Source organism: Haliotis rufescens, unplaced genomic scaffold, assembly GCF_023055435.1.
Source record: "Haliotis rufescens isolate VD_foot unplaced genomic scaffold, xgHalRufe1.0.p SCAF_8, whole genome shotgun sequence".
NCBI classification, from domain to species: domain Eukaryota; kingdom Metazoa; phylum Mollusca; class Gastropoda; order Lepetellida; family Haliotidae; genus Haliotis; species Haliotis rufescens.
Window position 1 is genome coordinate 47171781 of NW_025964372.1, and position 15437 is coordinate 47187217.

At 50.3% G+C, this 15437-nt stretch overlaps 1 protein-coding gene across 3 annotated transcripts in view; it reads left to right on the forward strand.

Moving 5' to 3' along the window:
* LOC124152737 (ATP-dependent RNA helicase A-like) overlaps positions 1 to 15437 on the forward strand; it is a 49158-nt gene that overhangs the window by 26673 nt on the left and 7048 nt on the right. For all 3 annotated transcript variants that reach the window (XM_048388851.1, XM_048388853.1, XM_048388852.1), the window contains 7 exons: positions 8668 to 8881; positions 9365 to 9459; positions 9998 to 10071; positions 10596 to 10748; positions 12346 to 12506; positions 13646 to 13757; positions 14616 to 14783. In XM_048388851.1, coding sequence (XP_048244808.1) covers positions 8668 to 8881; positions 9365 to 9459; positions 9998 to 10071; positions 10596 to 10748; positions 12346 to 12506; positions 13646 to 13757; positions 14616 to 14783 — 977 coding nt within the window. The remainder of the gene's footprint in view (positions 1 to 8667; positions 8882 to 9364; positions 9460 to 9997; positions 10072 to 10595; positions 10749 to 12345; positions 12507 to 13645; positions 13758 to 14615; positions 14784 to 15437) is intronic.

Here is a 15437-nt window from a genome sequence, read left to right on the forward strand (position 1 = left end):
CGGACCCCCTGTCACGCCATCTCGTTTTCGCACGTCGGCTCTTGGAGCAATTGGGGTGGATTGTCAATCTCCCCAAGAGCGAGTTAACCCCTTCTCAGAACTTGCAGTTCATCAGAGGTCGGTTCAACACGGTGTCCTATCGCCTATTTGTCCCCCCAGACCGGTGGCACAAAATTCAGGCGATGATTGCCAAAGTCTTTGCGGTGCAACAGACTGTTCACTTTTGGGAACAGCTGTTAGGGCTACTTGTATCAGCCCAGGACTGCACCAAACGGGGTCGTCTCCAACTCCACCCGCTGCAACGGTTTTTAATCCAGTTGTTAGCAACGGAGGTGAACAGTGCGACCGTCGCCCTCCCGGATCGGCTCCGACCGCATCTGGAGTGGTGGACGCTCCCTTACAATGTCCTATCAGGAGTCTCTATGCGGCCCTACCGGGCCACGTTGAACCTGTATACAGACGCCTCTCTAGTGGGCTGGGGCGCCCATCTAGAGGGGGAGGTGAGCTCGGGGCTGTGGTGCGTAGACGAACTAGGTCTTCACATCAATTGTCTCGAGTTCAAGGCAGTGATCAACGCAGTCAATCACTGGAAGCATCGTCTCGTCGACGCCCAGCTCATGCTGTCGACCGACAACACGACGGTAGTGTCCTATGTGAACAAACTGGGGGGAACCCACAGTCACTCGCTACTCGATCTCACGTTCGAGTTTTACGCTCTGGTGGACAGTGTCCCGTGCCAGATACGCGCCCGTCACATCCCAGGTGTGCGGAACGTACTGGCCGATGCTCTATCGAGGCCTCAGGATCCGAGCCCCACAGAGTGGATGCTGAACCCAGTAGTGTTTCAGTGGCTGTGCGAACGTTTGGGTCGTCCGATGGTCGACCTGTTCGCAACACGGTTCAACAATCAACTCCCGTTGTTTGTATCACCAGTCCCGGACCCGAGGGCCATCGATCACGATGCTCTCGCGTTAGACTGGACGGGCTTGGACGCTTATGCTTACCCGCCGACAGCGTTGATACCACACATTTTAAGCCGGCTTCGAGGAGTTCGCTGTCGAATGTTACTGATCGCGCCCATGTGGCCGAACAGATCGTGGTACCCCGACTTGCTGACCCGGGTCACGCAGTCGCCACTCCCACTGCCTGTGAGACCGGATCTCTTGATCCACCCTCACACCCGTCAGCTTCATCCAAACGCAGGGCAGTTCAATCTGCACGCGTGGATGTTGTCACCGAGCGTCTGAGGAGTAAAGGTTTTTCTCGCCGGGCTGCTTCAGGGTTGGACGCTGCCAATCAGGAGGTGCTCCTTTCGCAGCCTTGGTCTGCTCGGACCCTGTTTAATAACAAGATCCCTGGGGTTCTGAAGGAACAACAGGCCGCTGTGTCTGCCGAGGCCTCTCGGCACACACTGGATCTTGTGGGGTCCTTGCATAGGCGCCTGGGTGCCGCTCCGAAGCGGAGCGCGCCCCAGGATGCTGCGTCCGGCAGGCCTAAGGGGTCGGGTCCTTCTTCCTCCGGGAAGAAGCCCCGCTCTGAGGGCTCCGGTAAGGGTTCTCAGCAGCCCTTTTGCGGGAAGAAGGGGAACTGGGGGAAGCCCAAGTCGTCTAAGGACGGCAAGGGCCCCTCCAGGTGACTCTCATTGGAGGGGTTCGTGTGCCGACAGCGCCAACTTCGGTTGGCCCGTAGGCGAACCCGAGTCACTTGGCCCTGGACAGTTGCACCTGCCGCAGCCCGTCCGGCCCCCCTCTCTTTCCCCAGTGGGAGCCAGACTCCAGACTTACTGGGAGAATTGGGAACAAGTGTTCGACGACCCGTGGGTGGTCAACACGATTCGGTACGGCTATCGGCTCGATCTCAAAGCGAATCCGCCGCTCACCGTTGCCCCGTCGGCAGGTTTCTATTCGGAAACCGATCTTCCCTTCCTCGCCGATGCCATCGGCAGGTTGGTGGAGAAGGGGGCAGTTCGGGAGTTAGCTCTACCAGAAATAACACCGGGGTTTTACTCCAGGATATTTCTCGTTCCCAAGAAGGACAGTGCCGAACTCAGAATGATTCACAACTTGAAATCGTTCAACGAGTTCTACCTGCGCAAACCGCCCAAGTTCAGAATGTTGAGCTTGACGGACCTGAAAGCACTGATCATGCCGGCCGACTGGCTAGCTTCGATCGACCTGAAGGATGCTTATCTGCATGTTCCGATTCACTCGGATCATCACAAGTATCTCAGGTTTGTCTTTCAAGGCAGGCACTACGAGTGGGTTGTACTCCCATTCGGTCTTTCATCCGCTCCCTGGCTGTTCACCCGGTTAACCACCCCCATAGTGGGGTTCCTCCACCGGAGGGGTGTCCGGTACTTCGCGTACCTGGACGACTCGCTAGTAGCAAATCGAATGTCGGACCCCCTGTCACGCCATCTCGTTTTCGCACGTCGGCTCTTGGAGCAATTGGGGTGGATTGTCAATCTCCCCAAGAGCGAGTTAACCCCTTCTCAGAACTTGCAGTTCATCAGAGGTCGGTTCAACACGGTGTCCTATCGCCTATTTGTCCCCCCAGACCGGTGGCACAAAATTCAGGCGATGATTGCCAAAGTCTTTGCGGTGCAACAGACTGTTCACTTTTGGGAACAGCTGTTAGGGCTACTTGTATCAGCCCAGGACTGCACCAAACGGGGTCGTCTCCAACTCCACCCGCTGCAACGGTTTTTAATCCAGTTGTTAGCAACGGAGGTGAACAGTGCGACCGTCGCCCTCCCGGATCGGCTCCGACCGCATCTGGAGTGGTGGACGCTCCCTTACAATGTCCTATCAGGAGTCTCTATGCGGCCCTACCGGGCCACGTTGAACCTGTATACAGACGCCTCTCTAGTGGGCTGGGGCGCCCATCTAGAGGGGGAGGTGAGCTCGGGGCTGTGGTGCGTAGACGAACTAGGTCTTCACATCAATTGTCTCGAGTTCAAGGCAGTGATCAACGCAGTCAATCACTGGAAGCATCGTCTCGTCGACGCCCAGCTCATGCTGTCGACCGACAACACGACGGTAGTGTCCTATGTGAACAAACTGGGGGGAACCCACAGTCACTCGCTACTCGATCTCACGTTCGAGTTTTACGCTCTGGTGGACAGTGTCCCGTGCCAGATACGCGCCCGTCACATCCCAGGTGTGCGGAACGTACTGGCCGATGCTCTATCGAGGCCTCAGGATCCGAGCCCCACAGAGTGGATGCTGAACCCAGTAGTGTTTCAGTGGCTGTGCGAACGTTTGGGTCGTCCGATGGTCGACCTGTTCGCAACACGGTTCAACAATCAACTCCCGTTGTTTGTATCACCAGTCCCGGACCCGAGGGCCATCGATCACGATGCTCTCGCGTTAGACTGGACGGGCTTGGACGCTTATGCTTACCCGCCGACAGCGTTGATACCACACATTTTAAGCCGGCTTCGAGGAGTTCGCTGTCGAATGTTACTGATCGCGCCCATGTGGCCGAACAGATCGTGGTACCCCGACTTGCTGACCCGGGTCACGCAGTCGCCACTCCCACTGCCTGTGAGACCGGATCTCTTGATCCACCCTCACACCCGTCAGCTTCATCCAAACGCAGGGCAGTTCAATCTGCACGCGTGGATGTTGTCACCGAGCGTCTGAGGAGTAAAGGTTTTTCTCGCCGGGCTGCTTCAGGGTTGGACGCTGCCAATCAGGAGGTGCTCCTTTCGCAGCCTTGGTCTGCTCGGACCCTGTTTAATAACAAGATCCCTGGGGTTCTGAAGGAACAACAGGCCGCTGTGTCTGCCGAGGCCTCTCGGCACACACTGGATCTTGTGGGGTCCTTGCATAGGCGCCTGGGTGCCGCTCCGAAGCGGAGCGCGCCCCAGGATGCTGCGTCCGGCAGGCCTAAGGGGTCGGGTCCTTCTTCCTCCGGGAAGAAGCCCCGCTCTGAGGGCTCCGGTAAGGGTTCTCAGCAGCCCTTTTGCGGGAAGAAGGGGAACTGGGGGAAGCCCAAGTCGTCTAAGGACGGCAAGGGCCCCTCCAGGTGACTCTCATTGGAGGGGTTCGTGTGCCGACAGCGCCAACTTCGGTTGGCCCGTAGGCGAACCCGAGTCACTTGGCCCTGGACAGTTGCACCTGCCGCAGCCCGTCCGGCCCCCCTCTCTTTCCCCAGTGGGAGCCAGACTCCAGACTTACTGGGAGAATTGGGAACAAGTGTTCGACGACCCGTGGGTGGTCAACACGATTCGGTACGGCTATCGGCTCGATCTCAAAGCGAATCCGCCGCTCACCGTTGCCCCGTCGGCAGGTTTCTATTCGGAAACCGATCTTCCCTTCCTCGCCGATGCCATCGGCAGGTTGGTGGAGAAGGGGGCAGTTCGGGAGTTAGCTCTACCAGAAATAACACCGGGGTTTTACTCCAGGATATTTCTCGTTCCCAAGAAGGACAGTGCCGAACTCAGAATGATTCACAACTTGAAATCGTTCAACGAGTTCTACCTGCGCAAACCGCCCAAGTTCAGAATGTTGAGCTTGACGGACCTGAAAGCACTGATCATGCCGGCCGACTGGCTAGCTTCGATCGACCTGAAGGATGCTTATCTGCATGTTCCGATTCACTCGGATCATCACAAGTATCTCAGGTTTGTCTTTCAAGGCAGGCACTACGAGTGGGTTGTACTCCCATTCGGTCTTTCATCCGCTCCCTGGCTGTTCACCCGGTTAACCACCCCCATAGTGGGGTTCCTCCACCGGAGGGGTGTCCGGTACTTCGCGTACCTGGACGACTCGCTAGTAGCAAATCGAATGTCGGACCCCCTGTCACGCCATCTCGTTTTCGCACGTCGGCTCTTGGAGCAATTGGGGTGGATTGTCAATCTCCCCAAGAGCGAGTTAACCCCTTCTCAGAACTTGCAGTTCATCAGAGGTCGGTTCAACACGGTGTCCTATCGCCTATTTGTCCCCCCAGACCGGTGGCACAAAATTCAGGCGATGATTGCCAAAGTCTTTGCGGTGCAACAGACTGTTCACTTTTGGGAACAGCTGTTAGGGCTACTTGTATCAGCCCAGGACTGCACCAAACGGGGTCGTCTCCAACTCCACCCGCTGCAACGGTTTTTAATCCAGTTGTTAGCAACGGAGGTGAACAGTGCGACCGTCGCCCTCCCGGATCGGCTCCGACCGCATCTGGAGTGGTGGACGCTCCCTTACAATGTCCTATCAGGAGTCTCTATGCGGCCCTACCGGGCCACGTTGAACCTGTATACAGACGCCTCTCTAGTGGGCTGGGGCGCCCATCTAGAGGGGGAGGTGAGCTCGGGGCTGTGGTGCGTAGACGAACTAGGTCTTCACATCAATTGTCTCGAGTTCAAGGCAGTGATCAACGCAGTCAATCACTGGAAGCATCGTCTCGTCGACGCCCAGCTCATGCTGTCGACCGACAACACGACGGTAGTGTCCTATGTGAACAAACTGGGGGGAACCCACAGTCACTCGCTACTCGATCTCACGTTCGAGTTTTACGCTCTGGTGGACAGTGTCCCGTGCCAGATACGCGCCCGTCACATCCCAGGTGTGCGGAACGTACTGGCCGATGCTCTATCGAGGCCTCAGGATCCGAGCCCCACAGAGTGGATGCTGAACCCAGTAGTGTTTCAGTGGCTGTGCGAACGTTTGGGTCGTCCGATGGTCGACCTGTTCGCAACACGGTTCAACAATCAACTCCCGTTGTTTGTATCACCAGTCCCGGACCCGAGGGCCATCGATCACGATGCTCTCGCGTTAGACTGGACGGGCTTGGACGCTTATGCTTACCCGCCGACAGCGTTGATACCACACATTTTAAGCCGGCTTCGAGGAGTTCGCTGTCGAATGTTACTGATCGCGCCCATGTGGCCGAACAGATCGTGGTACCCCGACTTGCTGACCCGGGTCACGCAGTCGCCACTCCCACTGCCTGTGAGACCGGATCTCTTGATCCACCCTCACACCCGTCAGCTTCATCCAAACGCAGGGCAGTTCAATCTGCACGCGTGGATGTTGTCACCGAGCGTCTGAGGAGTAAAGGTTTTTCTCGCCGGGCGTCTCGGGCATACGTTAGTATGCATAGTGATTCTACCCAGAAGGTGTATAATGCACGTTGGGTTATTTTCACGAAGTGGTGTTGTAATCATCACATTCATTCGCCAGATAAGGTATCTGTGCAGGATATTGCTCGTTTCATGTCTCACTTGCGAGAGACCCGGAAACTCTCCGGGGGTTCCATTGCCAACTATGTCTCGTCCGTTGCTACAGTACGGGACGTTGCTATGGGTACCAGTCTCTCAAAAGAGCCGGTGATACCGGGTATTATCAAGGATTTCAAACAGCACGATCTTAAGAAGGGCCGCCTTCGGGCACCGGCCTGGGATCTCTCCCTAGTGTTGCAATCACTTACGGAAGCTCCGTATGAACCCTTGCATAGTGCTTCGTTCCGGCATGTGACTTGGAAAACAGCATTTCTCCTCTCCTTTGCCACGGCGGCACGTGTATCCGAAATTCATGCACTCGATGTCGCCAAGGTACGATTCGATAGGGGTGACGAAGGAGCGGTCCGCCTGGGCCTGCTCATGGGCTTCGTCGCCAAGAATCAGAGAGTCGGGCAAACGGAGAGAGAATTCACTGTAAGATCCCTCAAAGAAATCTTACATCCTGCTGATACTGAGGACAGAGCGCTGTGTCCGGTTAGGGCCCTTAAGTATTATCTTAAGGCTTCGAATGAACGTAGACAAGGGCGTGACCGTCTGTTCATATCGTGTAACACTAATCGCACGGTTGACATAACTCGCAACTCGATTGCGTTGTGGCTTCGTTCTGTCATCAATCTGGTGTACCGGTCTCGGGGGTTACCGGTAGCGGGGTCAAACCCGCACGAGATCAGGGCGCTAGCGGCAACATTTGCCCTACACTCGAATATCTCTGTTCACAGAATATTACGAGGTTGTTACTGGCGTTCTGACTCAGTTTTTGCCAATCATTACCTCAGAAAGGTTTCTGATGAAGACGTGGAGGGGGTGCACCGTCTTGGGCCGCTGATCGCGGCACAAGCGGTCATCTAGGGGGTGTGTCCAGCGCAATTCCAAACTCCGCAGTCGTCAGTCCTTGCACGGTGGTCAATCTGGGTCGTCTCCAATGTTCCCACGCCGTGGGTACAGGAGTGGGGGTCCTGCAAACCAGCGCACTCACACCACAGGTGAGGCGGCTTTTTGTGTGTTTTGTCCTTATTTGTATTTTGACAATTATGCATTTAATTGTCTGTCGTGTATTCCAACCTTGCGATACATGCTTACGAATACTGGAATTAGGTCACGCGCCTAATGCATACTTTAAGTAGGCTTGCTCTGGGATATACGGTCTGAAGGAAATTAATTTCCCTCTTTTCGACTGTTTAACCGGATCTTAGATTTAGCTCACGCGGATACAGTGTTCTCATCCGCGGCGGCGATGAAATACCTATCCAGTGGGGCCGTTTGGAGTCACCAATCGTTTTGGCATTGACGATTGAGCCTTACGGTATGCGCTTGACAGTGCTTTGGTATTCCTATAGGGTAACGCCTAGCTAGGTGCATGCGCATCGAGTGCTTCCGCCTTGGTGTTTACTTCCGCTGGTCGGAAGGAACGCTAGCAGTCAGGATTCGGGTTGTAGGTGCTCCCCACCGCCTACTGTGGTAGTCAGCCTCGGTATAACAGTGGTAACGTATTACTTAATGTAATTTGTAGAATTTTCCTATTCGGAATATTCTATAAGTAATACGTTACCACTGGGCTGCTGCCCGCCCGTCCGTCCCCCGAGCACTTGCTCTCGCAGGAGACAAGAGTGAAGGGTGTCACATGGCAGCTAGGTGGCTACGCACGTGCTGCATGAGGTAATTGAGATCTCTGTGGTAGATTTCGCTATAGCAGCAGTTGTGGGAGACAACAGCCTCGGTATAACAGTGGTAACGTATTACTTATAGAATATTCCGAATAGGAAAATTCTACAAATTTTTCGCAGAACATAAATATATGCTTTCAAAGGTTGTTGTGTAACGTCACAGATGTTTGTATTTGCTTGTGGTGTCGTTGATCTTCATATCGGCTATCGATACAGATCATAGAGATCGATAATCATTAACTAAATATCAATCAATTATCGATAAATATTGGTGAATTATCTTTGAGCAAATATGCAAAAGACAAAAATCGTAAAGAAATCAACATATTTCACTCCACTGGGGAGTGGTGGCACATTTATTCAGGGATTACTTTGTGGACATTTGACATATAACAAAAAGAGTAACTGTTACTTTCCATCTTCAGCAATTAATATTATTGACAATAACAAGTCTGTTTTGGTAAATCTAATCTTTATTTCATTACAATAGTTTATGTAAGGTATTATCGATAATCGATAATATTGCTTCCGAACAATGATAATTCCGAAACAATGATAATTCCGAACAATGATAATTCCGATTATCAATCTTTTTTGCCAGTCCTAACGGCAATGGCTGCAACTCTCTGGGACTCTCACTAATCTGGACCTCACTATATTACACTATTGTTCTCGTGCGTCTGGTTTAAGCATATTCCACTATAATTTGTTGTAGAGAACAGCTGCAACTTTCTATGATGTAACACCTTCTCATCACTTCATGTTCTTCAGGAGAATTGCAACCTGATTCTGTCGGGTGACTACAGCCCACAGACCAAGGTGGCCATGGCGCAGCTCAACGAGAAGGAGCTGTCGTTCGAGCTGATCGAGTCCATCCTGCGGTACCTGAAGCAGCTGAAGGTGCCGGGGGCGGTGCTGGTCTTCCTGCCGGGCTGGAACCTCATCTTCTCCCTGCAGAAGCACCTGGAGGGCAGTCCCGAGTTTGGTCAGTCAATAGCATCTATTTTCATACTCCGAGGCAGTGTAGTTCACATAGCAATCCTGGGGGCGACTATGCTTGGCGTAAGAGGCGATTACGGGATCGGGTGGTCAGGCTTGCTGACTTGGTTGTTGCATGTCATTGTATCCCAATTGCATGGATCAATGCTCATGATATCAAACACTGGATTGTCTGGTCCAGACTTGACTATTTACAAACTGCCGTCGTATAGCTGGAATATTGCTGAGAGTGGCGTTAAACCACAAACCAAACCAAACAAACAAAACATAGCATCATAGCATTCTACTGTGACATCATGTATGTCTCACAGTTGTTTAAGCAGCGTAGGAAGAATAATAATATCAGAAAACTATGACAACTCTTTAGCTCACTTTCTCGTTGCCATTTGTCCGGATCCAGAAAGGTCATAAATTTGGTGACCCTAAGTCTGTTAGATCTCCCTGACACTATCATGGTTTGTGTTCCCAGGAAGCTCATCGTATCGCGTACTCCCCCTTCACTCCCAGATTCCCAGGGAGGACCAGCGCCGAGTCTTTGACCCCGTGCCAGATGGAGTCACCAAGGTAGGTGTTTTCAACTAAACAGTTTAAACAATGTGCCATCATGTGTGTATTTGAGTTGTACCAACCCCTAAGATTCTGAATTTTGACCAACACCGAGTCTTTGATCCATACAAGACGAAGTCACCAACTACAGATGTGAAACTAAGCTTGAGTAGATTGCTCAAATATAATACCGCTACATAAGTATTTCAGTTTCCATCCGGGGGCACGGGTGGCCCAGTTGCCTAGGGTGCTAAGATTCGCTGCCCAGAGTTGCGTCCCTTGGGCACGCCAGAAACCTATGATTATGGGTTCGAATCCCGGTTCACCCTGATTATGTTTCTAGGTTTGTCAGCACCATTCCGTGCTCGTGGGTTTCACCGAAGTGGTAAATGTCTTGAGACCTGCATCACCTCGGGCTTTCCTCCCACATTAATCTGACACGCCACTATATAACTGGAATACTGTTAAAAGCGGCGTAAAACTCACTCACTCACTCACCGTGAAACCGTGAAATTGCTGACTGCAGCAATAACTCTGCCATCTTGTGATGTTTCAGATCATCTTGTCCACCAACATTGCTGAGACCAGTGTGACGATAGATGATGTTGTGTTTGTCATCGACTCCTGCAAGTAGGTTGTGTGTTGTGGATTCCTTGCTTGACTATCTGTACGATTGTTATAGGTTCCCTGGTCCCATTCTCCACCATACAAGGGGTGCCTAAAAAGTTCCTCCACAACAGTTTGCATATATTGAGTACAATACTTTCCATGCATGCTTATATGGTGCATTAGACATCCACGCCACCCTAACCCATGCCAGCTTCCCCCTCCAAACACAAACCTACACACACACACAAGCACACATGCTCACACTCACACACATACACACACATATAAACACAAACTCACTCCTAGACACCCACACACACACACACACTCACTCTCAAACTCTCACACACACTTACACACACACATAAACACCAATCCGCTCCTAAACAGATAGTCACATGCACACGCACACACACACACACACACACACATCACACACGAACACACACACACACATCATGCACACACACACATACATACACACACTTATACATGGATGCACTCAGTTTGTGACTGGCATCTTTACATCCATCCTATCATTCCAGAGCCAAGATGAAGCTGTTCACGTCCCACAACAACATGACTAACTATGCCACTGTGTGGGCATCCAAGACCAACCTGGAGCAGCGACGGGGGCGAGCGGGGCGAGTGAGGCCCGGCTTCTCTTTCCACCTGTGTAGCAGGGCCAGATTTGACAAGTAAGAGAGGTCGAGTGAGGCCTTGCTTTGCTTTCCACCTGTGTAGCAAGACCAGATTTGACAAGTAAGAGAGGTCGAGTGAGGCCCGGCTTTGCTTTCCACCTGTATAGCAGGGCCACATTTGACAAGTAAGAGAGGTCGAGTGAGGCCCGGCTTTGCTTTCCGCCTGTGTAGCAGGGCCAGTTTTGACGAGTAAGAGGGGTCGAGGGAGGCCCGGCTTTGCTTTCCACCTTTGTGGCAAGGCCAGATTTGACAAGTAAGAGAGGTCAAGTGAGGCCCGGCTTTGCTTTCCACCTTTGTGGCAGGGCCAGATTTGACAAGTAAGAGAGGTCGAGTGAGGCCCGGCTTTGCTTTCCACCTTTGTGGCAAGGCCAGATTTGACAAGTAAGAGAGGTCAAGTGAGGCCCGGCTTTGCTTTCCACCTTTGTGGCAGGGCCAGATTTGACAAGTAAGAGAGGTCGAGTGAGGCCCGGCTTTGCTTTCCACCTTTGTGGCAAGGCCAGATTTGACAAGTAGGAGAGGTCGAGTGAGGCCCGGCTTTGCTTTCCACCTGTGTAGCAGGGCCAGATTTGACAAGTAAGAGAGGTCAAGTGAGGCCCGGCTTTGCTTTCCACCTGTGTAGCAGGGCCACATTTGACAAGTAAGATGGGTTGAGTGAGGCCCGGCTTTGCTTTCCGCCTGTGTAGCAGGGCCAGTTTTGACAAGTAAGAGGGGTCGAGTGAGGCCCGGCTTTGCTTTCCACCTTTGTGGCAAGGCCAGATTTGACAAGTAAGAGAGGTCGAGTGAGGCCCGGCTTTGCTTTCCACCTTTGTGGCAAGGCCAGATTTGACAAGTAAGAGAGGTCGAGTGAGGCCCGGCTTTGCTTTCCACCTGTGTGGCAGGGCCACATTTGACAAGTAAGAGAGGTCGAGTGAGGCCCGGCTTTGCTTTCCACCTTTGTGGCAAGGCCAGATTTGACAAGTAAGAGAGGTCGAGTGAGGCCCGGCTTTGCTTTCCACCATTGTGGCAAGGCCAGATTTGACAAGTAAGAGAGGTCGAGTGAGGCCCGGCTTTGCTTTCCACCTTTGTGGCAAGGCCAGATTTGACAAGTAAGAGAGGTCGAGTGAGGCCCGGCTTTGCTTTCCACCTGTGTAGCAAGGCCAGATTTGACAAGTAAGAGAGGTCAATTGAGGCCCGGCTTTGCTTTCCACCTGTGTAGCAAGGCCAGATTTGACAAGTAAGAGAGGTCAAGTGAGGCCCGGCTTTGCTTTCCACCTGTGTAGCAGGGCCAGATTTGACAAGTAAGAGGGGTCGAGTGAGGCCCGGCTTTGCTTTCCACCTGTGTGGCAAGGCAAGATTTAACATGTAAGAGTAGTTTCATCTCGACATTGCCTATAACTGTTTTGGGGACTGCAACTCAAAGGGGAAGCCCAGTATCCGCCAGTCATGTTCACATAGTGCTTCACAATCTGTGAAGACAATACCATGATATTGATGGCATATAACTAGAAGCTGCATAAAATCCAACTCACTCCCTGTTGCCTCAAACAATATATTTAGTCACCTTTCATTAAATATTCTTTTGACGAAACTCAAACTGTTAAATATTTTCTTCAAGATTGGACCAACACACAACACCCGAGATTTTCCGTACTCCTCTCCATGAGCTTGCCTTGTCAATCAAACTACTAAGACTGGGTCCGATTGCCCAGTTCCTGGCCAAGGCCGTGGAGCCCCCACCCCTGGATGCCGTCATTGAAGCTGAAGCTACTCTGCGAGGTAGGTGGCTACAGTGTCACGATGGTGATGAAAGATTGTACAGCCATGTACACACCCTGTACAGCACAACCTCATTACATGAGTAAAAACTCAGTGGTTCAAACCGTTATCTAGATCTCTGCGTGCTGGTGTGCCAAACAACCTTAGCGCTAAGTCTATGTTAAGGTATGGGAGATACGATCACCTTAGCTCTAAGTCTATGTTAAGGTATGGGAGTTACGATCACCTTAGCGCTAAGTCTATGTTAAGGTATGGGAGTTACAATCACCTCAGTGCTAAGTCTATGTTAAGGTATGGGAGTTACGATCAACTTAGCGCTAAGTCTATGTTAAGGTATGGGAGTTACGATCACCTTAATGCTAAGTCTATGTTAAGGTATGGGAGTTACGATCACCTTAGCGCTAAGTCTATGTTAAGGTATGGGAGTTACGATCACCTTAGTGCTAAGTCTATGTTAAGGTATGGGAGTCACCATCACCTTAGCGCTAAGTCTATGTTAAGGTATGGGAGTTACGATCACCTCAGTGCTAAGTCTATGCTAAGGTATGGGAGTTACGATCATCTTAGCGCTAAGTCTATGTTAAGGTATGGGAGTTACGATCACCTTAATGCTAAGTCTATGTTAAGGTGTCGGAGTTACGATCACCTTAGCACTAAGTCTATGTTAAGGTATGGGAGTTACGATCACCTTAGTGCTAAGTCTATGTTAAGGTATGGGAGTTACGATCACCTTAATGCTAAGTCTATGTTAAGGTATTGGAGTTACGATCACCTTAGCGCTAAGGTCGCTATGTACAACGGCAACCTATGATTGTGGGTTCGAATCCTGGTTTGCCCTGATTAGGTTTCTAGGTTTCTAGGTTTGACAGCACCATACCCATGCTTATGGGTTTTACCAAAGTGGTAAATGTCTGAGACCTGCATCACTTCGGGCTTTCCTGCCACATGAAACTGACACGCTGTGATATAACTGGGATACTGTTCAAAGCGGCATCAAACCAAACTCACTCCGATGTCCATTCCTTTCAACAACGTGTCACTGTCTAAGCTGCATCATGTCATGATGTACATCGTTTAGTTTGTATCTCTGAGATTGTCAAAGTAGGGTTGTCAGGATTCAACTTGTCTGCGTGTTGTAGATATGCGAGCGCTGGACGCGAATGACGAGCTGACACCCCTGGGGAAGATCCTTGCCAAACTTCCCATCGAGCCCCGGCTTGGCAAGATGATCATCTTTGGATGTATCTTCTAGTAAGTGATCCGAGGACAGAGAATCACATTCTGTTCAGCTTTCTGTCACAACTGGTACATTGGTGCACTATAGAAATCTGGCAATGCTTGAATATTGTAGTGTAGGATGAGTCATGTGCCTTCCATAGATAAATGTAGAAGAATTGAAATAACCTTGTATTTAACAATACAGTGAGATAAGGACAAATATTTTATATAATATAGTGACATACTCACAAGGATTTCTTTGTTTAACTGATATATTGGGACATATGGAATATCTTGTGAAGACTTTTTCCAGTTTAGATCAAGTTATTATAGCAGATGCTATTGTCACTGTAATCCTAGCAGTCAAGGAAAGCGTGATAGGAGGTGTGGAAAATCAGTGCCTGACTTGATTGACTCCTTAATGTGAGATCGACGGACAGACTAAAAAAAATCAGGATCATTAGACCTAAACAACCTTAAAGTTAACAGACGTTTAGTTGATTGTGATCAAATATTCATTACAAGTACTAAATGAAGTTTATAAAGAGCATGTGTATGACCAGTCCATGGATTTTTTTTTTTGATTTTTTTATAATATTTTTTTTTTTCTCAGGATACCAGGGGCGGTCGGGTAGCCTAGTGGTTAAAGCGTTCGCTTGTCACGCCGAAGACCTGGGTTTGATTCCTGACATGGGCATGATGGGTACCATGTGTGAATCCCATTTCTGGTGTCCCCCGCTGTGATATTGCTGGAATATTGCTAAAAGCGGCGTAAAACCATACTCACTCACTCATTATCAGGATACCAAATAAGTAGTCTCAGGCTAGCGGACTTGTGTGAATTTTGAAGACTGTGAATGAGTGTGTGTTTAATGCAAGTCTTTGCTTCAGTGTTGGAGATGCGATGTGCACGATAGCTGCAAGTACCACATTCCCTGAGCCCTTCATAACACCGACCGACCGGCGGCGTCTGGGCTGGGTGCATAAGAGTCTGTCCGGGAGCCGATGCAGCGACCATGTGGCGCTACTCAACGCCTTCCAACTGTGGGAGGAGGCCAGGTACTGACATCTCAGTTGTCTTCACCATTGGTCAGTTAAATTTTTGGCTATATATGTTCTAGTGGTCTGCACGTAATATGATTACAGAGTTATGGCCCTTTGCATTCCACCTGACATTTTGTATGGTTTCTCTTGACTCACAAGTTTTGTTAGTGTCCTTGGATCCCTTCCATTCTATGTTGTATGTTGTATTGACCTTTTATGTTTGTCTGTTTGAATTTCGGTTTCATTACCACTATCATGTAGTGCTATTTAAGAATGTAAGGGGAAAGTTGGTTGATTTTCCGTTCGTCTGCTATATCGAACCAATCTGATCAAACAAATAATAAGCTAAATTCATCTGAGAAATGTGGTCAGTCGTAAACCTTTTCAAAATTCACTATACCGTATTCGACGTAATAAGCGCCCACGGCGATATTTGCTAATATTTGGCTAGTGAACAATCCCAGTCAGCACCCCTTCCGATTGATCAATGTACACAAGACTTATTTATTCGTGTATAATATGCACTCGTGTGTTATGTGCATCTTTAATTATGGGCAATTGAATTCTGTAAACATTTCAGGCTGTCAGCATAAACCACGAAATTTACGATCTTTCAACTTTTTTTCTCACCAAAATAATATTCTAATAAGAGCCCCTATTTCTAATTTT